A 21,300-nucleotide genomic window follows, 5' to 3' on the forward strand; every position below is an offset into this window, starting at 1 on the left:
GAGGGGCTTGTGGTGCTTATTCCTTTTATTTCTCCCTTCTCTCTGTGTTATTCAAAGCTCTCCTGGCACTCAAGTCACCCACACCCTCCAGTGAGCGAGGCGCGCAGAAGAGTCTGACGAAACCCTCAAGGAGTTCAAGAAGAGAAGCACTCAGAGTGAGAGTGTGATAAGGTGAAGAGACAAGAGAATGAGGTGGCGCTGAAAGAGGTCTTACTCATTTATGATGAGATTAATGGACTGACTAAACCTGGCGAGCTCTGATGTTCACTGGAGAAACGCAGAATACAGAGATGACCAATGACTGACCCAATTTTTGACACTTTATCTGGCACCTTGTGGTGTCAAACTAATCTTTCAGTCATCCCCACTCACACCCACATTAGGAACAGGATCAACAAGTATTTGCGAATAATTTTAGTGGTCCCTTTAAATCCATATCACTTAATGCTACGGGGTGAGTGAAACCAAGAGAATGGAGATGCAGATAACTAAATATTTGAATATCAGTTCAACATGCAACTGCATTACCGGATCTTAATGAACAGTGTTTGATTTCATTCTCAAATTAGAGAGCAAGTTAAACTGATGTTGTTAAGTTTACTATCATACCAGAGTGGTGAGAAGACAAACGTTTTTAACCTCTGTGAGTTGACCAAGTGTCCAGTTGCCCTAAGTTCAAAGAGCAACTGGACTTGGAGGAAGAAAGAGCTATGACTGGGTGTGTCCACAGTTTACAGAGCTGCTGCACCAGGGCTAGGACTAAATCTAAAACTCACTATATGCATTTTTTTATTTATTTCCTTTTAATCAAAACAAAAACCAGTGCCTCGTGGTCGTATGTTTTACACCAGTGAGTCCAGTTGCATTTAATGCAATTGTGAAACTTGACTTACGCCCAAATATGTTGTTTTTTGACCTTTGACCAACCAAAATGTGATCAATTGATCTCTGAGTCCAAGTGAATGTTTGTGTCAAATGTGAGAGAAAAAATCCTGCTGAGAGAGATATCACATTCACAAAGGCAACAGCATATTTCGTGAAGTGACAATTGCCTTGATGTTTGACCCTTGGCTGCCATAGTCTCGTCGGTTCAATCACAGTCAAGTGAATATCACATTTCCAAATATGTGACATCACCATGACCTTGACCTTGACCTTTGACCTTCGACCACCAAACTCAAGTCCAAGTGAATGTTTGTGCCAGTTCTGAAGACATTGCCTCAATGCGTTGTTGAGACACCAACAACATAATGCCTCTGGTCACAGATGTCGCCCACGTGAAGGCATAGAAACGACAATTTGCGTAATGAAATTCGATATTTTGTGTTGTCATGTGACTTTTGCTTTGCTGATTCTCTGCTGGTTGCCTAGCAACTGTTTGGATAGAACCAGCCTATCCATTTCTGCTCTTTGTGTCTTTGCACCAATGCAAAACATCCCTCAAGTCAAACACTATCAACAAATAAAAGTAAATGTATCTAATATGTGAATAATTGGCCCCTGTTGTATTACTCTGTTAATGGATTATTGATGCAGTTATACATTTTGTTGAGCTGGGAATGGTTTTAAGTGCAATACATAAAGTTGGGTAGTGAAATTTATAAGAATGCACCATATTTTATGAGCTGATGATATATTTAGTGTATAATGTTTATCAGCAACAATATGGCTGTCAAATACATACAATGTAAAAGTGAAATGGAAGCACTAAAGCAAAGTAGTTTAATATTTTGTATTCAGTGCTTGAGTAAAAGCACTAAGTTACCCTCCACCACTTTGGCTTCCTAAATGGAGCCATAACACTTCACCAGGGTCCTATTTGTAGCACAAAGCCTGGTGAAAGCCTGAGCTGTACATGGTCAGCTGGCACAGCCAGTATACTTTTATAATGTTACCCAAGCAGCAGTGTCAGCCCCCTGTTCCCTGGCATCTCGTGGCCAGGATTCAAGTCCTGGCTATGTCTTCATAATCTGTCATCTCTTCCTTCATTTATCAAAAATGTGCTTGCGTCAACAGCTGGAGCTTCTGTGGAGACAAGTCTCCTGCTGTTGGGGTCAAAGTGTAAATCTGAGAGAGGGGGCAAGGCATGCCAGTCCTCAGGGACCACCAGTCCAGTGTATCTGTAGCTGGAGTTGTTGAAAAAGGGATATAACACAGTGGTGGAAAGGGAAAGAATAAGATTGACAGGAGAGTTATGAATATAACCTACCATGCTTCAAGTAGTGGATCCTAAGTCAGTATACTCACTCTCAAGAACTGAACAGTTTCTGAGACGTTTGTAATTTCCTGGAAAATTTACATTTTAAAGCTCCACTTGACTGCATTTCAGAGGGACATGTTTTATTCACTTGTATCAATGTATCGTTAGTTGTTGCTTGCGGTTACCTCACAGCTTTAAGTTTTATATTAAAAAACAAGAAAATTGTGGTGATTAAACTGTGCAAGTTATAGATATTCATGAAATATGACAGTGATGTAGTTTGCAAACAATACTGTACCTCCATACAGTATTTCTATTTAATCGTGATTTTGCATGCAGGACTTTTATAGTGTCATACAGTATTGTTCCTTAAAAGGACTTGATGATTACTCCCTCCACCATCGTGAGAATGTAATATAAAAGAAAAAATATTGAGTCTTTTGGAAATCTCATTCACTTTCTTGTTCAGATTTATATGAGAAGATTGATATCACGTCGTGTCAATAAAGGAGCGGGAGCAGAACAGTAAACACATACATATGAAGTAGTGGGGGTATAAAATAATCCTGGTATAGAGAATGGAATCACAGACAAGTTTAGGTGATGGTAATGAGTGTTCGGGCAAAGAAAGACAGACAGATGGGGAAGGGCAGTGTGGTGGATATACAGTATAAAGTTTCTCTCAGAGCATTTTGAGCAGTTAAGCTCCTCAAAAAGATATTTGAAATAGTGATGAGATGAAGATCCATGGCAACATGAAAATAACTCTTCCCCAGTCAGCATCCCATGTATCTAATGTGATTAGTCAGTGATTAGTCCAGAATCTGTGAAGATACAGTTTAATGGAGCGTCTGCATAGTGCAAATTTAAATTGAATTTAAATGAAAATGTGTTTTGCATGGTAGGGGTTTTCTAGCTGATGTAGTATTTTCAAAAAGAAATGCTGAAATGTCCATTTCAGGCCTGTAGGATTGAAGTGAGAGGGAGGCGTGTGTACAGTCTGCATGCTGCATTTGGAGCATGAGGATGCTCACCTACATTGCTTCTCATTAGTGCTGTTAAGTCTTCCTCCGTTTCTTTTTGTACATTTTCTCTTTCATATTCACAGGGTTGATGTCGACAGGCTAGACAGGATGTATTGTGGGCAATTTAAGTGACAGGTTTTGGTGCTCAGATTTCGTCTTTTCATCTACTCCCTCTCCCCTGAGTTGTGTTTATTTTCCCACCTCTCTAATCCTACCATTCATATTCATGCATGCCACAGCAAAACTTAAAACAGACATTTTACCAAGTTTGCAGGTGTTTCTCCCAGGAGAGAGAGTGAACAGCCTGCTTCTAAACCCACTCAACAATCTTGATAACGAAATTGCACTGCAGCTACAAATGCATTACTCTGCATAGCATATTTTATTTTCCTTACAGAAAATTAGATCTTTTATATTCCCCTCAAATCATGACGCTGTTGCACAGATGTCATTGCATCAGCTGTCCATCATCCAACTAGTTGTTTAGGGCAGCTCTGTGAGTAAGCCCAGTGTGCTTGCAGCTCTGGGCTAACACTCAAACACACCAAAACTGTGAGAGTCATGTGCAGAAAGATGAACATCTTTTCTGACTTCCACAGGAACTGATACTCTCTGACTGCTTCTTCACATTGGATAAACTTCACAGCAGAGGGACCACAGTCATATTTATTACATCTGCAATTAGATGGCTCAATTTAAACATGAAATTCAATAGCAGTACAGCGCCTGGATGCTGCACCAGCTTGGTAATTTACACTAGAGACTGACCAATTATTGCCCTGTGTGGCGGGTAGTATCGGTATACTGTACCAAGTTGATTTGTGTATTACAGCATTGTATTTTTTCTGTGCTGTTTCTCTACCACCGTTTTCTTCTCTCTCTTTTTGTATTATTTGTTCATTGCATGCTTTCTCTTGTAAATGGTTCCTGCAAACCATAATTCCTTTATGGCAAACAGTTTAGCAGGAATTAGTGAGCTGTAATGGTATTATGTTTAAATTACAAATATCCATTAAATGTACACCCTGCCATGACAAAAGGGAGATTCCACCACATCTACATATAATGCATTTTTAATTGGATTTTCTAGTTGCAATGATTTTATAACTGAAACCAATATTTTCATAGCATAAGATCAGACAGACAATCAGTTATATTGGTGTTGTGTTTAATTGTTGAAATGTAAAATAACACAATGTTGTTCCCATTTTGTACTTGAGATAATCCTGTGTGGCAGGGATTTGGTGTTTAGAATTAGCAGTGCTCATGGAAGAGTGACTGTCATCAATCACTTGAAATTAACAAATGCATCAGATAATGATGTGTATTGTCAACCTCGTGCTTTATACAAGATGTTAAAGCAAAGTCAACATAGAACAAAAAAGCACTGTAGTTGTGGCCCTTTACCATACATCTTCAATTGATGCATGACGCCATGGCTCCATCTTGTGGAAAAATTGAGAAGTTTCATTAAATTCATTGAGGAAGGACTCAGTTTTCTCTTGAGTTCATGCACACGTCCATTTCTTAAAAACATAATAATAATAAGGATTCATATTTATAAACAAAGATGTGAACTAAACTGAACTGTCTGTATGAAAGTAATTTTTTGTTTTACATTTTTAACATGTCCGTGCACTTTCATAAAAACAATTAAAGTAGAAGTAAGCGATCCGGTGGTTTTGCCTAACTTCTTGTCAGCCGATGGAGTTAGCAGTCCCCGCCCTCGTCCCTACGTCACCACATTCACGCGCATCCCTTGGCTGCACACACAGAGAGGACCGCCCCTTTATGCCGTTCTCTCTCCTCATTGGATAAAGGTTGTAGGATAGAAGGAAAGTTTTCTCCTCGGCTTACAGCAGAGCAGAGTGACTGACAGACCCGTGTTTCAGACCAAACACTCTATAGAAGTGATTGCTGTCGAAAGATATAACTATTTAAGACTTATATTAACACAAACATTCCGCTTACTTCTGCTTTAATTAAAAGTTTTGTCTGAGGAGACAAAAAAACGAAAGAGGGAGATATGCAGAACGGCTGCAGCTCTGCCGTCGTGTGCCAGAGCGCAGCCGATAGGTTTCTAATCTAGTCAGTGTGTGAGCTTCCCGACTGCTGCTCCGCTGTGTCACAGCTCCGGCATCCTGCAGCCCTCCACAACACACACAACTTCTATTGTTGCCGGACGCCGGAGCACGGCGCATAAATTCAGCACAGAGCAGCTCGTGCAGGACAGGAAATTGTGTACAAAATACAAAACAAAACACCTGGTTAATTTTCAAAATAAAATACAACGCGTTTACGGCGAATCATATTTCCCGCACTATATGCCTTGAAAACGTTGTAATGGGCTGAGGCCGGCCTGAAGCTGTCAACAGGTCAGTGGTTTTCAGACACCATGAATGAGGAGATGCTGATCACAAATCACAAAATAAAATCACAAAATAGGCAGATCAACAGGTCAGCACCAAGTTGTTGCATGCGACTGGGAGATCGTGGCAGACATAATGAATGTGTATGGCAAACTAACACTGCATGTCTCCAAAACTTATCAGGCAGGGTTTCCAGGATGTCAAGTGCCTACTCATTATGTAACAATTGCCGATGACAACCGGTGTCAAAAAAAAAAAAAAAAAAAATTGATCACGGACTTCATGGCAACGGAGGAAGCTTCGAGGCTTCGAAGCTTTGATTTTTTGGGGTCAGCCCTAGTTAATTCATTTGTCCGTCTTTGACAAATGAACAGACAGTGTTTACACTTGGAGTATTTTGGGGGCCACAAACATGATCTTATTTAGGGCCACCAAAATCCTAGGGCCAGCCCTGATTATTATTGTGACAGGTGTCGTGCTTGATTTCAAGGAAACTATGCACATTTGCATTGTTTGATTCATTGTTTTAGTGTTCAAGTTTTATCAGCGTTCAGTTTGAGTTTTATCAGCGAGCCTACGTGTTATTCAACGCACTATTCACTACACTGAATAGAAACGTACTGAAAAACCAAGGCAAGTAGTACATAGTACACCGTATTGTGTATAACTTGACATAATGCGCTATGATGCACTATTTGTTGAATAAAATAAACTATAGTAATTCAAATACGGTATGTGCTTGCCTCGGTTTTTCAGTACGTTCTCAATTCAGTGTAGGCCTAGTGAATAGTGCGTTGAATAACACGTAGGCTACAGATTAAATCATTTATTTTGATAGACGAGCCACAAAACCTCGCTGATAAAACTAGAACACTAAAACGATGAATCAAACGATGCAAATGTGCGTAGTTTTCCTTTATTTAGATGAAATCACGCGCAGTATCATAGTTCCACCTTTGCTGGATGCATGCGCGCTCCCGCGACCAGGGGGAACACTTCTTATCGGGGATACGCACCTTGGCACGACACCGGTCCCGGTTGAGTGAAGGCTGCACACTGCTCTCCAGTAGCTACTGGTTTTAACTGGTTTCTTGTGCCTCTGTAATCTGATCTCTGCCTCACTATGAACTTCTGCAACTAAAGCCCTGGTCAGACTGTCAAACGATCCATCAGACTGTCCAGTGTGTGTGTTTGTTAGTGTGTTTGGACTAACTTGGGCCCACCTGTTGATGCTGGTTGATGCTGGCTCCTCACCTGCGGCTCCTGGACCTCTTGTGTCTCAACGGAAACATGTACAGAAATGTTTCCACCTGGATCCCGGTGGCAAGGCTTAATGTCTCCAAACCAATACAGTCGATCTGGTCTCCAACTCATCGTCCCTCAAAGAACTCCGGACGGAGGCCCCGGCCTGGCTCGGGCGTCAAACAGGACCACAACAACGTCTTCCTCGGATTATTCACATCCGCTCTGAAGAGGAAGGCTCCTCTCCTCCCACAGACGGTTAGTTTGATTTTCTTTGTTTGACAAAAATGTGGCAACAACCTTTTCCAGCTGAATGAATCCAGTTATATTCCCGGGTTTGTGTTTAAGATTGCCAACCAGTGTCTCAGGCCGAGGGGATGGTCTCGCGATATTTTACTCTGGGAAAAAGTTGATAAAATTACTACAGATGTGGACAAAATATATTTATTTATTTAACTATTTAAAAAAAGAAAGAAGAAGAAGTCAAAATTAACTAGGCCTAACGAAAAGCAGACATTGCTTTTGAATTGTGGTTCAACAGAATTATTTAAAAAAAAACAAACTAATGAAACTGGCCTGGACAAAAATGATCTAAACTTGTATTTTATTACACAACCTTTTCAGGCAATCACTGCAGTTAGGTGGTTTTTGTCAACAGGTATTTTGACTCACTCCTGGTGAGCAAACTGCTCCAGCTGTCTCAGGTTTGAAATGTGCCTTCTCCAGACTGCATGTTTTAGCTCCTTCCACAGATGTTCAATAGGATTTAGATCAGGGCTCATAGAAGGCCACTTTAATATAGTCTAATGTTTTTTGGCCATTTTTGGGTGTGTGTTTTGGGTGGTTACCCTGTTGGAGGACCCCTGACCTGCGACTTCGACCGGGCTTTCTGACACTAGACAGCACATTTCACTCCAGAATGGTTTGATAGTCTTGAGATTTCATTGTTCCCTGCACAGATTCAAGACATCCTATGCCAGCTGCAGCAAAGCAGCCCCAGAATATAACCGAGCCTGATCCATGTATTTGCGGTAAAGTTCTTTGCGGCTCTTTTCTCTTAATGCTAGTTTTTGTGTTTTCTGTGTATAATGAGCTGACTTGCCAAAAAGCTCCAGTTTGGGATCAAAAAGGTTTTAGTCTCATCTGTCCACAAAGCTTTCTATTTGGTTGAAGATATTTCTGAAAATAGATGAATAACATCTGTACATCTTTTCTTCATCTGCCAAGAGGAAGCAGAATGACTACAGTAGTTATTAACTGTGCTGGTCTCATTTGAAGAATTGTGATAGATTTTAGGTTAAATTTAGTGTTCTGGCACATGAGTATGAAGTTGAACTGGATACATTTTATACTGAATTTATACTTTAATATATGTTGCACCTCCATGTGACATAGCACCCTAACCCTGGCTATTGTTTTTATTGCTTTGTTTATAGCAATAGCATAGCATGTGTGGTCCCATGGTCCTATTGAAGGCCCAGAGTCTGGGGCTACGGTTCGCCAGTGCCACACAGACATCTATGCCATAGTAGTCGATTCAATTAATTGGAAATGAAGTATCTACACTAAACAATGTTCCAGTGTTGTACGTCCTGCTGTTGGGGCCCGTTTTGTTTGTTTTTTCAAAGAATTCCTCACCTTCTCTCTCCATTGCTGCTCGTCAAGTAGTCTCACAAAAACATTCAACCCTACAGCATTGATTATTGTGAGGACTCTTCTCAAGTTGTGTTTTTTTTTTTTTCATTTGAACATTGACCTCTTATTTATCTTCTTACGCCTCATGTGGACACCATTGTGAAGGATGTAATGCAATGAAGACAGAACAGAACAGAGTAAAATAGAAAAAGTATTGAATTAGCATTGACTTATTTAAAGTGTTTGCATGAAAATGAAAGTGCTATTTTGGATCATGAGGAATCCCTGGCTTATTTAAGGTACTATGAGGGGAAAAAACATTTTGAATTTAAAACCTTGTGATACTGATGATATTCAGCAGGTGGAGGCAAAGACACAGTTGTGTATGGCTCACACCTCAACCCGCAGCATCAAACTATTTTGAGAAATGACGTAAGAGCCAAAGTCAACAGCTGTTCAACAACAAAAATTAAATATAAGTTTGGTCAAAGTTACTGTATAGATCTTTGGATGAAAAAAATCCACACATATTTTTGATTAATTTTTTTTGTGTGAAATGTTGAAAAGGGTTAAAGATTAAAGTTACACTTCAACTGCACTGCACCTTTTACTACACTGTGTACTCCTCCTGACAAGGTCATAGTTTCCTGGTAGAAATCCTGCCTCACTATCTGTTATTAAAAAAATCTAAATCATTTGGTTGGTAGTTTATACGTATTTAACAGCATCTTCCTTGTGTGGAATTCTGTTTGTAGTTTGCAAATCTCTGTCGTGTGCGTTTGCTGTTATTGATTGTTGTTTTTTTCCACCATACTATTGAAGGCATCAAAACCTACTGCTGGCAAAACATGACTTAACTGCACATCATCATCTAATCTCTTCATTCTTCACTTCTTATGGATCCAGTCGGTATCCCTCATTATCTTTTTTATATTTCATCAGTTCCTCTCTTCCGTCCGTGCTCCCTCATCAGCTCCGTCTGTGTGTGTGCTCTCATGCGACCTTGTTTATTGCCTCCCTGGATCTACTTTCATGTCACCAGCCTAATCCTCTGGGCCCCCGCTCACTGTTAACAGTGGAAGGTGAGGAATGAAAGATCCAGAGCAGCTGAAGGTATGGTAGGGTTTGAATACTTACATGACATTGATGGATTAATGTTCCAGTGCTACAAGCTTGTATTTATAAATCATGACCTATGGGCTGGGGATAACACAAAGCAATGCAAAAAAAAGTTCCTTGTTTGTCCTGTCTTAAATATATTTAACATGTAAACTAAGGTGAAGCTTGTTCTGTTTCTTATGCAAGCTCACCTCCTCTTAAATCATTATCTTACTAAAAGACAGTCGTGGTGTTGGATACTCTTGTTGGATTGATCAGTTGTGATATATCTTGGATGGTGCAATTGTGGTCACCAACTTTCTCTGAACTGTGATCCTTGAGAGTTTGTGGATGTCAAGGTAACCTGAGGTGTATGTGTTAATATTACAGTATATACTATATAAACATATAATATGTATATAAGTATGTTTTCTTAAAATTTTAAGTGAGGTTTCATCGTTTACACTGAATTTCACATTTTACACTGTAGTTATGTATATATGAATTAATATCTGTTAATTATTTATTTATTAAATGTATTTATTTGATTCATTTATTCAGTTTCTAAGTCCATATAACCATAAGAAACTAATTAGCCCGTCTCCAAGTGTTATTATGAATGAGAATGCAGTGGCTGACATTAACTTGTGTTGAAGGTCATCAAACCTTTCCAACTCATGATAACATTCAAACTTCACAATGTATTAATATTTAGATGAGGTCACACATAATAATGTATTTTATTCTTTACACCAGTGTTGCTAGAACAGAAAGTACACAATGCTACATTATATATACATGTACTACATGACAATATTATACATTCAGTTTTGACAAAAACCTCTTATCCACACATAACATATACAGTAGCAGCCTCTTAATAAGATTTACAGAAATTTTCTATACATATTTTTTAAATATCAATTATCCTACAGTGTCACAAACTTTATTTTCAGATATGCATATATATATTGTAAATTACACTTGAATGGAAATGTAAGAAATGGAAATGAAAAAAACACACACTTAACTTCACTCGTCTTGTTTAACAAACATGCATGATGACTTTTGTCCTGCCCAGAAACCTGGCAACATCCTGCCCTCAAAGGAACTCTGAATGTGCTGCAGCAGTCTGACCTCCTTTCTGCCTTCACCCTCCTCTCCCTCTCTCACCTCTTCAACTGCATAAAAATTGATGACACCGGCTGGATGGTCAAGGTACACCCCGATGGTGGTGCACTGGGGAATGTCCCAGATTTCTGTGTTAATGCCGTTGAACCACAACTGGTAGTGGGATCCTCCCCACCCAAGACCCCAGGACTGTTCGGTCTCCCCCAGCCCGCAGGGTCCATCGCTTCCCCTCCTCCCTGCCCCCTCGTAGGTCACCCCGACCACCACCCATCCTGAGTATTTAACTTCCCAGTAAGCTCGGAAGCCCAGAATTCCTTCTTTGCAAAGGACCTTGAATAGAAAGAGAATAAAAATGTTTTGAACAAAAAAAAAGATGAAAGTGTAACATTCAGATTTACAACGGTTGTTTAAAACATACCTGAGGTATATGCTCATATCTCTCTGGTCTGTCCAGGACGGGGCAAGTCACATCATCAGTCATGCGTGACACTTTGGATCCACCCTCTGTGATCCACAACATCTTATTGGCTGTCTTGTCATCTAAAGAAAGGTTGATCCAATCTGTGGGATGTGGAAAATATGCAGCCACGCTGTCAGAAAGAGAAACTACACAATTTACTGCAGGAAAAAGAAAAAAGTGCTTACATTTTAGAAGATCAGCTCTGCATGTTGGCTCGGGGATGTTTGGCTCATAGTCTGGGATGTTTTCTGAATGATGAGAAGAGAAAAGCTGGTGGTTAATACAAAATGATGATAACATGATTACAATCAATAGCAAAAAATAAACTATCAGCGTATTCAAATAGATTTTCTTTAAAATCTCACCTATAGCTGGAGCAGCAACCTTGGATGTTTTCCCTATAATTGTAAAAAACAAACAAACTATGATTGCCTCTTGTTCTGCACTTACAATAGGTTTACGGTCAAGTGACACACATTAGAAAAGGAATCTAAAAAAATTAGATATTATCTTTGTACATCTTAAATTATCCTCTGAGGACTAAACAAATGAGTTCCCTCACCAGGTCTGCTCGCAGCAGGCATGATTCTCGTACTGGGAGCGCTGGTTGGCATCTTTATGGCTTCTTTCTCTGTTGAGGTTTGGTGAATGTCGGCGTCCGTCAGCGGCGTACTGCTGCAATGATGCGAACAACTTCTTTATATACCCCCAGGAAAGAGAGTATTAAAGGTTTTGGGGCCCTCTGGGGCTCCCTAAGAAAACTTTGGTAAGGTATGTGAAGATAATGTGCTCAGTGCTCACTAATGGGCGTGCCATTCAGGCTGCCAAACCAGGATATGCACGTCAGTGCCAACATCTGACCCGCTGACCCATATTTATCTGAGAGGTTCTGAATCTGTTTTCACAATTATCCTGTCATCTCTTTGTAATCGTACGCAGTTCTTGGAAACTGATACCTGCCAAGGAACATGGACATCCAGTACGAAACAGAGGGATTACACAAGGGCAGAAGAACTTAGTCCCTCAAGGTAAAGATATAACCTTTATAAAGCATTGTAAGAGCATATCTGATGTCCTTTAATTATTTTTTGTAGAAGATTTATAATAAGAAATATCTCTATTTAGACACTAAAGTGAAGGGTTGAAATTATATTATGACACGTGCTCCTTTTAGGTATCATTATTGCAGTACAGTATACCATTATTTTTTTAGCAATTCTTACTGATTGGCTAAATTGTCCTAAAGAAGTGGTTTCAATCAAAAAGTCAATGTTATTGCCCAAATGAACGGTGAAGTTATTTCAAGTATATTGTGTGTTTTTCTGTCCAGAGATGGTGGCACATCATTGCATGATATCCAGGCCTACAGACGCTCTGAAAGGTTATAACAACCTTGAACATCCAGAGCGACCACAGAACAGGATCTCAGCTCAGTCATTTGGCTGAGGCTGCTGGTCTGTCATCAGAGGTTTAGAGGTCTGGCGTCTCTGATGGATCTCAGACAGGTACAGTACACATGCAAACCAGTTACCCATCATCCATCTCTACTGCATCTTCAATTATTTCCTCTTGGGCAATCTAGGGCAGTTCCAGTGCTGTAGTTCCTGGTATGTACTGTTTAATATGTCAGCTGTACTGCAATCAGTGCACCAGTCAGTCATCTGCTTGGGTAGGCAGGAACACAAGAAGGACAAGACAGCCTTGGCTAGAGGTTTGGCAGGGTGCCGCAAATGGTAAATACGCAGCCGGCAGCGAGACGCGAGCATATCACAAGAAAGGGTTTATGACCAGCTACATTCTTTTTCTTTTAACCCTGGCCATGTGCATTAAGACATTTGTGATGGTAAATGGTTGATGTGATAATTCAGGTCAGAGCGTTGCTAAGCCTGGCATCATGAACTGAGGGAACGCCAGTCAAGTGACTTAGTCATATATGTATTTAGGTTACACTGGTCTGTGTTTGTATATATTCAATGTGCTGCTTGTCTAACCTATATTCCTATTTCAATGTCTATTTATATCAGATGTTGATTTATTTGCCTCATCAGTGTCTATACCAACATGATCTTGCATGAAGGACTTTTCATTATTAAATTGCCATGAATAGCATTTTGTGTGTGGACAAATGCACCACTGTAGACAACTTAACAGTTGTATTTTATTTTTAAAATATTTAAAATTAGCAAACCATGGTGAGTAAAATGTAAAATAATTACTGACCCAATTTGAAAAATAGGAGAAGTGGGTAACTGCAGGGTTTATGAATGTTGCAGTAACAGAAATATTGATAGTTTAAAACTTCTATTTCTCATATAAATCCCATTCTGACTTGTTCAACTTTTGTATTGAAACTAAAGTTACAGTATATGATTCCATTTCTTTAATGTATTGTTGCACCTGTTGGATCTCACATGGCTCGATGTTAAACACCAGGAATTCTCACATGCAGTTTTAAATCTTTGCTGCTGCATACTCTAAATGTGCATGTGTGCTTGTGTGTGTGCGTTTGCATCACCTCCACCATCAATGCATCAACACTGTCACTGTGCAATGCGCGGGGATCTGTGGTATTGATGTAGGGTGAGGAGGGCGAGGCTTACTGGGAAACAGACTGCGTCCTATAGACATCGACGCATCCATCAAACCTTTTTAAGGAAAAACATACATACACGTCTCCGGTTACAAACCACATGCTCCCCCTCCTCTCTTTCTATATTGGCGAGATTTATCTCGCCCTACCACCTCGGATCCTTTCACCTCTGTCCTGCATTTAAGGTATATAAGAGCAGCATTAAGCTGTCACACACTGCAGCCAACAAAGACTCATCACACTCAAGAAGAGCAGTGACATCAGGCCTGAGACAGGTTCTCTGCAGCAGCTTAAACAGTTAGTCCAACCTCAAGCCAGAATCGAGATGCCTACTACAACAAGAATCATTTCTAACACCAGGAGGTCCGACAAAGGTGAACTTTATTTTCTGCATTTCACACAATTGGTTTTTGATCTTTAACACTTTATTTTTCCTCTCTGATGGCCCATTGGGTCATCTTCTTTTTTTGTGCATCAAATTAAACATTTAAAAAATAATATTTCAGCATGTATTAGTTAGTACATGTAATACAGAAAACATGTCTTTTAATGTGCTGATTTAATAAGCCCACTATTTGTCTGCAGCACTTTTTATTCGCCTGTGAGTTAGATACTGAGTGAATGGGTCGTCAGAACGTGTGTGTATGTGTGTGTGTGTGTGTGTGTGTGTGTGTGTGTGTGTGTGTGCAAAAGGCAGTAATTCACTGACTGATTTCATGCTTGTCATTGTGAGGAGCGTATAATCGTTTTATTGCCTGGGAGCAAGGGTCTGCAAGTGTCAACATCATCTGCATTAAAACAGATTTCACATGCTGTACTATGTGTATTAAACATGCAGCATGTGCAGGATAATGCCGTGATTGAAAATAGGAATCTTTAAGCAGGGTTGTAAGTGTCAGCCTCTAATGTACAGATAGTATTATGTAGTATTATCATGAAAAATGCAAGAAGGGAAGGCAGAGCGGAAACATCACTTGAGGAAGCTGTAAGTCTTACAACTAGCGTGTAATTGCAGTTATTTAAAATAGACTTGAAGTGTTATTGTTTGCTTTACAATAATCTGTATATTGGCTACACAAAACGAGGGAATGATTCAATTAAACAACGTGTTGAAATAGCTGTAGTGTAGCCATTATGAAATAAAACAGTCAAGTATCATTACCATTTGACTAACAAGCCCCGTACAGATTTGCCACAGTGAGTTTAGGCTGCTTAAATGTTTTGTATGGTGTCAGGTTGTAATGAGCCCAGACAAAGCAGTTATTTCCATCGCCCTCAGCTATATCGAGACAGGTGGCTTCACATTCTGGCTTGACCTCTAACAGCCTCCAGTCAACAGACAGATAAATATCCGCTCATTTAGACATGGCTTTCATGCTGAGTGCGTGGCGTAAAAATAACTGTTAAGTTTGAAAAATGTAGATAATGATGACAAGTGGATTTACTGTAGAGCGCAGCCTCACTTTGAACTCTCCACCACACAAAATCAAAAATCAAATCAAAATCTATGCAGTTCTAGTAAATTCCATGTTTTCAGTTGATTTTCATGTGGGAATGGTGTTGTTGCCTTCTGGTAGATACAACACATTACTTATGTTGATGATGACATGGTAATGCTGTGGCGATTGAGTGTTTCTTCCTCTTGTCCATCCTTAAAAAACAGGAGAGTGCATTGCATATGATACCAAAGCACTGTATATATAAATAGTATAAATGCAGTAAATACCAAACTTAGCAACTTTTGCACCTTGCATGTGATACAACTCATTATCTTTCCCAAAACAACTTATTATCTTTACCTCCTTAAACAAGTGATGAAGCTTCTTCACCCGACTTATCTGATTTGTGTGGACACATCCTGTCCTCCCTCTCTCCTGATAAACCGCTCTCAGCTTCATGCTACATGTGAAACTGAGGCCGACCCCGCAGCGTGTGAGGTGTCTCGGTAATTTCAGCCGCTCGGCTTGAATCAACCACTGGCTCCAGGAAGCATGCAGCTGCTGATGTGATGATCTGACAGAGGCAGATGGTTTTCTAAGTATACACCGTTTTGCAGAGTCTCACGTCGTCACCTGTCGGGACACACCTGATACGCACTGTTGTATTTATAACTGTGATCTTAATACAGGTTGCTCTCTTGCAGAGTCAAAAAAAGTTAAAGCTGGAAACTCACCCACAGGTAGGACAGTCACTTATACACAGGCTTGATCACACTGTAAATCTTGACCCACTAATGGATCTCCTCTCATTCCTCAGACAACACCCCAGCCTATGAACCAAATATACCTGAACCCAAATGCAGAGCTGATCTAATCAAGCGTGAGATTATTTTTTTAAATCAGTTTTTACGATCTAATAATTTGGTGGGGGTTTGTTTGTTTTTAAGAAAATCATCATTTCCTTCAACCTTTTTTTTCAGACTGGATCAACCTTTCCTTGGATGACAAAACAGCAAATAAGGTGTTGTGGATCACTCAGGGTGGTGCCAAAGTGGCTCGTATGACTGATGACCTCACTTGTCCTGTCTTGGATAGACCAGAGAGATACGAGTATGCTCCACAGGTATAGTATGGAGATGTATTTACATTATTTGGTCTTAAATTATAGTGTTTAAATGCATTTTTCTTTTGATTTACTATGTTCAAGAGGTATACAACCAACCAACAATCTTGCTGCCCCCTATGTTTATTTAAATCCTGAGCCAAGTGGTTTGGCATGACAAGCCGGAGCAACTGAGGTTACTCTAAATTCTTCACAGTGGCAGCTGTAGTAAATCACAGGTTATGTGAGATTATCTCTGAATTACCCTGTTATTCTCATTCACATTCTGCTAGGTACTTTGCAATGAAGGCATCCTGGGCTTCCGAGGCTACTGGGAGGTGGAGTTTACCGGATGGGTGGTAGCCGGGGTCGCGTACGAGCGAGCGGGCAGGAGGAACAGCCATGGATCCTGTGGCCTGGGGGAGAACGAGGAGTCCTGGGGTCTCGGTTGGAGCGGTTCCAGCTACAACGCCTGGCACAAAGGCCACAATGTAGAGATCAGAGGGATGCCTATGTGCTCTGTACTTGGGGTTTACCTTGACCAGCCTGCTGGTATTCTTAATTTCTATGCTGTGGAGGAGGTGAAGGATGGAGAGGAGGGTGCAAGTGGAAAGGAGGTGAAACTTCTGCATCAGGTTAGGAGCTCCTTTGAGGAGAAAATGATCCCAGGTTTCTGGATGGGGACACAGTCTAGCTGTTTGATGGTAAAGAAGGAGGAAGTCATCACTACAAGTCAGGAATCGTGAGCTGATCCTAATGTAATTAAGATACCAGTATGTCAGCATTTACCAACACAGCATAGGTTTGAATAAATCGTGTGCACATTATATCACAGTTGAAACATCCATGTATATTAAACATAATCCTCAAACAGACATACAGTAAATGTTTAGTGCATTTCAATAAAGGGAACCAAGTGCAATCAGGTGAACTTTCCTGAAACCACAGGACCACTGAAGGTTTATACTGATCTATTTATACAAGAATATTTATTTCTCCATTGCTTTTGTTTGTTAAGAATGTGTAGTGTTACTTAGTTTGGTATGTTTGAATAAATAATAAAATACTTAGAAAATAATTTTGTCTGGTTTGTTGATATACACATTGACGTGAGTTGACATATTGTAGTTTTGGGTAACACTTTATTTGACGCCTATATATATATATATATATATATATATATTAGAGTTATAATGCTCTATAATGTGTTATGCTTATTGTTATAAAGCCTTATGATAATTTATGAGTGTTTATAATGATAGTTATACACTTTTATAAGCCAATTATAACACATTATAACTATATTTATAATGCATTATTGATATCTTCTTGATCTCGAACGGTGGATGTGTGAAACATAATTTCGTTTTTATGTGACGCATAAGAATGACAAATAAAACCTATCCTATCCTATCCTATGGGCATTGTTAGTGAGTTACTAACAATTATAGCGTATTATATGCTATCATATGCTTTATAGTATGTTATGATTATTGTTATAAAGCATTATGATAATTTATGAGTGTTTATAATTATAGTTATACAGTGCTATAACTGCGTTATAACTCATAAGTAGGGTTAATGCGTTATAGAGATAGGCGTCAAATAAAGTTTTACCTAGTTTTGCATTGCACATGCACTGAATTAATTTCCTCTATTAGTGATCTTATAAATGGCAGGGGTTTATATAAGATCACATTTTAATTCCCTCAGTGTCATTACAGATTATGTATGTATAATGTTAATGACAAAAGAAAATGCATTAATCCCCCAGTTTTGCTCACATACAGTAAACCCTTCTTGCACCCCACTAGAGTTGGTGTCAACTTGTAACCACGCAGCCATTATTTCACTGTGTCTCCATGCTGGTGCCAGCAGTGTTTTCAAGTGATTTATGGTGGTGTTTGTGTTCAACTTGAGCATAAATGTAAGAGATGTTGCAATAAGAAGTCCTATTTATTAAAACATGGTTTTGCTCTTTAAATAAATATGAATGGCCCTGATGCAAGACGTTGTAACCCACTTTCCACACATTCTTGAGTCTTGGTAGGTGTAGGAATTAAAAATAGATGCACCATGTGGGTCATACATCATTATCTGTCAACATAGTTGAACATCTCCTTTTGACTGTGTTGCCTTTGTTTGGAGGATCCTGCTTCCGCCCACCTCACTCGCGCTGACAACACTGACGAGCCCAGTTTCTGAATCTTACTTTTAGTCATGTTTGCAGCCGTCTTCTTTCTCTTTTGAACACACTCCTAAAGTTTCAGGCGTGTCAGATGCCCGTGAAAGCCTCACACCTAATCATATGTCACATGTCAATATGTCAAGTGCATACAGCCCCTTGCCTCCCTGCTGAGAGGCTGTTCCACTGACCCCAGCACCTTCTTGAGACTCTTCTAACCCCACCCGGCCTCGTCTTCTCAGAGGGTATAAAAGTCAAGTGCGAGACGAACGCCTTGCACGTTTACTTTGGGTGAATCAAAGAACTTTTGGACGTGGATTATTAGCCAAGACCTCAAGATGCCCGCCAGACCAAATTCTGCAGTCATCCTCACTGAGGCCGGCAAACCAGGTACAACAAGTCTTCATGTCATTTATCTTTGCATTCTAATAACACATAATGTATCATCTTCTAATGTATCAAGACAGTTATTACCAATTAACAAACTTCACAGCTGTCTGCCTTCCAAATGAGAGGTGATGCCTGCTCATTCTACTCGTGAGTGAGTGTTTACATGAAAGCCAGTCGTCTGAATATATATGAAATAAGGAAATTAAGGGTATCTCTGCAAAACCTAGACCTTTTTTTTTAAGTATATACATATATTTTTTGGCTTTTCAAGCCTTTATTTGATAGGACAGTTGACAGTGACAGGAAATGGGGAGGCAGAGAGAGGGGGAATGACGCAGGATTTTAACCAACTGAGCTAAACACCGCCCCAAGACATTTAGACCTTTGACCATATTTTTGTTGAGCGATATTTTAAGTGGCTCCTTACATATCTTACATGTTCCCTTTTCCATTTTAGATAATACATGTTTTAGAAAGGGTCAATGTTATTATCCTATTCTTACTAACTTTAAAACAATGTTAAAATGTGTGTTTGTCAAACTTTCAACACGTAATTGAAATTGCAGTTTAATCTTTGGCCTTTACATTTTCAGGGAGAAAAAATAAATCCAACAAGAATGAGAAGACAAATGCAGGTAATGGAATTAATGCACATGTTTGTATTAACATCAGTTCTTTCTGTATTTAAGCCTGTTTTCTTTCCTTGCAGAAAAAGTTTCCGTTTATGTGCCGGGTATGCCAGAACCAACAAGCAGAGCTGAGCTCATGAAGTGTAAGAGCATGTTTTGTTTCTCAAATAATTGAAAAAAATTATACTTTTTTCAAGATTTACACATACTTTATTGAGAAAAAAAACAGTTATGGCTTCATTTTCTCTTACAGACTGGATGAATTTGACTTTGGATGATAAGACTGCCAACAAGATGCTGTGGATTTCTGAAAGTGGGTCTAAAGTGTGTCGTAGAACTGAGGAGATTTGCCCCGTCCTGGATAGACCAGAGAGATACGAATACTCTCCACAGGTACGTCAGAAAATAAAGATACAGCAGACAGAAATACATTTACAGGCTATCTGGTACATAAACTAAAGTGTTATCCTCTTGTTTTTGTATTTTCTCCCTAGGTGTTGTGCAAAGAGGGTGTTTGGAACACGAGGGCCTACTGGGAGGTGGAATACTCAGGGTGGGTGGTAATTGGAGCCACCTATGAAGGAGCAGGACGGAGGGCAAATAGTGGACCAAGTGGTCTGGGAGAGAATGAGGAGTCCTGGGGTCTGTGTTGGTCAGGCACGTGTTACGAGATCTGGTTCAATGGCATGAACAAAGGCATAAGCGACGTCCCATATTGCTCCAGAATTGGAGTTTACATCGACCAGCCTGCAGGGATTATCAGCTTTTACAGTGTGAGTGGCGAGGGAGCAGAGAAGGAGGTCAAACTGTTGCATAAGGTTAACACAACGATTGAGAAGAAGATTCTTCCGGGTTTCTGGGTGGGAATTCAGTCCTCATGCACAATAATGAGGAAAACAGAATGAATACATCTGTGTTAATGATGTAGCAGGCAGGTTTTGCTAATGTTTTATTCACATAAGTCTGAGCTTTAATTAAGTAACAAACATGCCTTAGTTCTTTTCTGTGTTAAAAGAAAAACATTCATTGTACTCATTGTCATTATTTCTAGAGAAATATTTTTCTATACTGTGTGCCTTTTTGTTGAATATGCATTTATTTTAAGGCGTATGTCTAGTTCTATTGCATCATATTGGATATTTGTAAACTAATAATGATATTATCAATGTTGGGTGTCATGTAACTTCATGCAATCTGAAATAAAGTATGTATTTAAACCAACTTTTTTTTGTTTTAAATAACACCACAACTCTTTCAGAGCTCTGTCACATTTAAAATTTAATAAACATGTGTTTGCAAAACTTTGTCATGCAGATAAAAGAATTAACCAAGAGGAGTTTAACAACTGGTGCTTGACCATATTCACTGCCTCTCGTTTTTCTGGCTGTGATGATTCCCTGATAGGTGAAAGCCCTCTTGTGTTTGCTAAGGTTTCACACAGTGTGAAGTGCTTACAGAATCGATCCTCTCTGGATTTAGCTCCAGAGAAAAGAAGAAGGAGAGAAAACCACTTCCCTCTGGGTGATAGGGGCTGACTTTGATATGTGAGAGCCTCCAGCTTGAAGATCACTTTCCTACTCCGACAGGTGGGCCTCAACTCCTGCCGCCTTCACACCCAACACATGAGCTTTGCAGGAACTAAAAGTGGGGCACACAGACAAACACAAAACGTTCACACTTCCGTAGGCGCAATGCATCACACAACCTAATTTAACAAGCTCCATAAAGAGCCCCAATGATCAAGTGCACACATGAGCCATGCCAGTGTTTGACTCTCACATGCTATAGCCTACAATAAAGGTCAT

General features: G+C 39.7%; 3 protein-coding genes across 4 annotated transcripts; 2 read left to right on the forward strand and 1 right to left on the reverse strand.

Moving 5' to 3' along the window:
• Positions 1-10,278: 10,278 nt before the first annotated feature.
• Positions 10,279-12,019, reverse strand: LOC146968055 (stonustoxin subunit beta-like). Of its 2 annotated transcripts, XR_015034370.1 has the most exons (6): positions 11,723-12,019; positions 11,526-11,558; positions 11,346-11,408; positions 11,119-11,261; positions 10,515-11,030; positions 10,414-10,469 (listed from the first exon to the last, which is right to left on the reverse strand). XR_015034370.1 is itself a non-coding variant. In XM_085760973.1 (5 exons), the coding sequence occupies exons 1-5, from the start codon at positions 11,772-11,774 to the stop codon at positions 10,602-10,604; spliced, it is 720 nt and encodes a 239-aa protein (XP_085617099.1). In that variant the 5' UTR covers positions 11,775-12,019; the 3' UTR covers positions 10,279-10,601. The 2 variants fall into 2 exon arrangements, 1 of the variants encoding a protein (XP_085617099.1); XM_085760973.1 differs by having other exon boundaries at positions 10,279-11,030.
• Positions 12,020-15,754: 3,735 nt separating this feature from the next.
• LOC146968056 (stonustoxin subunit beta-like) lies at positions 15,755-17,037 on the forward strand (the record flags this gene model as incomplete). Its single annotated transcript, XM_085762293.1, has 4 exons — positions 15,755-15,929; positions 16,007-16,069; positions 16,170-16,312; positions 16,585-17,037. Coding segments are annotated over 4 exons (834 nt in total), but the record flags the coding sequence as incomplete, so codon positions are not given.
• Positions 17,038-18,790: 1,753 nt separating this feature from the next.
• Positions 18,791-20,400, forward strand: LOC146968057 (tripartite motif-containing protein 16-like protein). The gene is made up of 5 exons (XM_085761046.1): positions 18,791-18,866; positions 19,460-19,501; positions 19,576-19,638; positions 19,749-19,888; positions 19,990-20,400. Exons 1-5 carry the CDS (start codon positions 18,815-18,817, stop codon positions 20,398-20,400), a joined length of 708 nt encoding a protein of 235 aa, XP_085617172.1. The 5' UTR covers positions 18,791-18,814.
• Positions 20,401-21,300: the final 900 nt, after the last annotated feature.

Source organism: Trachurus japonicus, chromosome 19 (genome assembly GCF_045865225.1).
Source record: "Trachurus japonicus isolate A0001 chromosome 19, Traja_1.0".
Classification (NCBI taxonomy): domain Eukaryota; kingdom Metazoa; phylum Chordata; class Actinopteri; order Carangiformes; family Carangidae; genus Trachurus; species Trachurus japonicus.

Bases quoted from the DNA above. Each gene is read 5' to 3' on its own strand.
- LOC146968055 (XM_085760973.1), bottom strand. From the start codon at position 11,774: ATGCCAACCAGCGCTCCCAGTACGAGAATCATGCCTGCTGCGAGCAGA. The intron at 11,559-11,722 runs GTGAGGGAACTC...TTACAATTATAG, and splicing joins GCCTGCTGCGAGCAGACCTG to GGAAAACATCCAAGGTTGCT. The intron at 11,262-11,345 runs GTAAGCACTTTT...CACATCCCACAG, and splicing joins CAGAGCTGATCTTCTAAAAT to ATTGGATCAACCTTTCTTTA.
- LOC146968057 (XM_085761046.1), top strand. From the start codon at position 18,815: ATGCCCGCCAGACCAAATTCTGCAGTCATCCTCACTGAGGCCGGCAAA. The intron at 19,502-19,575 runs GTAATGGAATTA...CTTTCCTTGCAG, and splicing joins GAATGAGAAGACAAATGCAG to AAAAAGTTTCCGTTTATGTG. The intron at 19,889-19,989 runs GTACGTCAGAAA...TTTTCTCCCTAG, and splicing joins GATACGAATACTCTCCACAG to GTGTTGTGCAAAGAGGGTGT.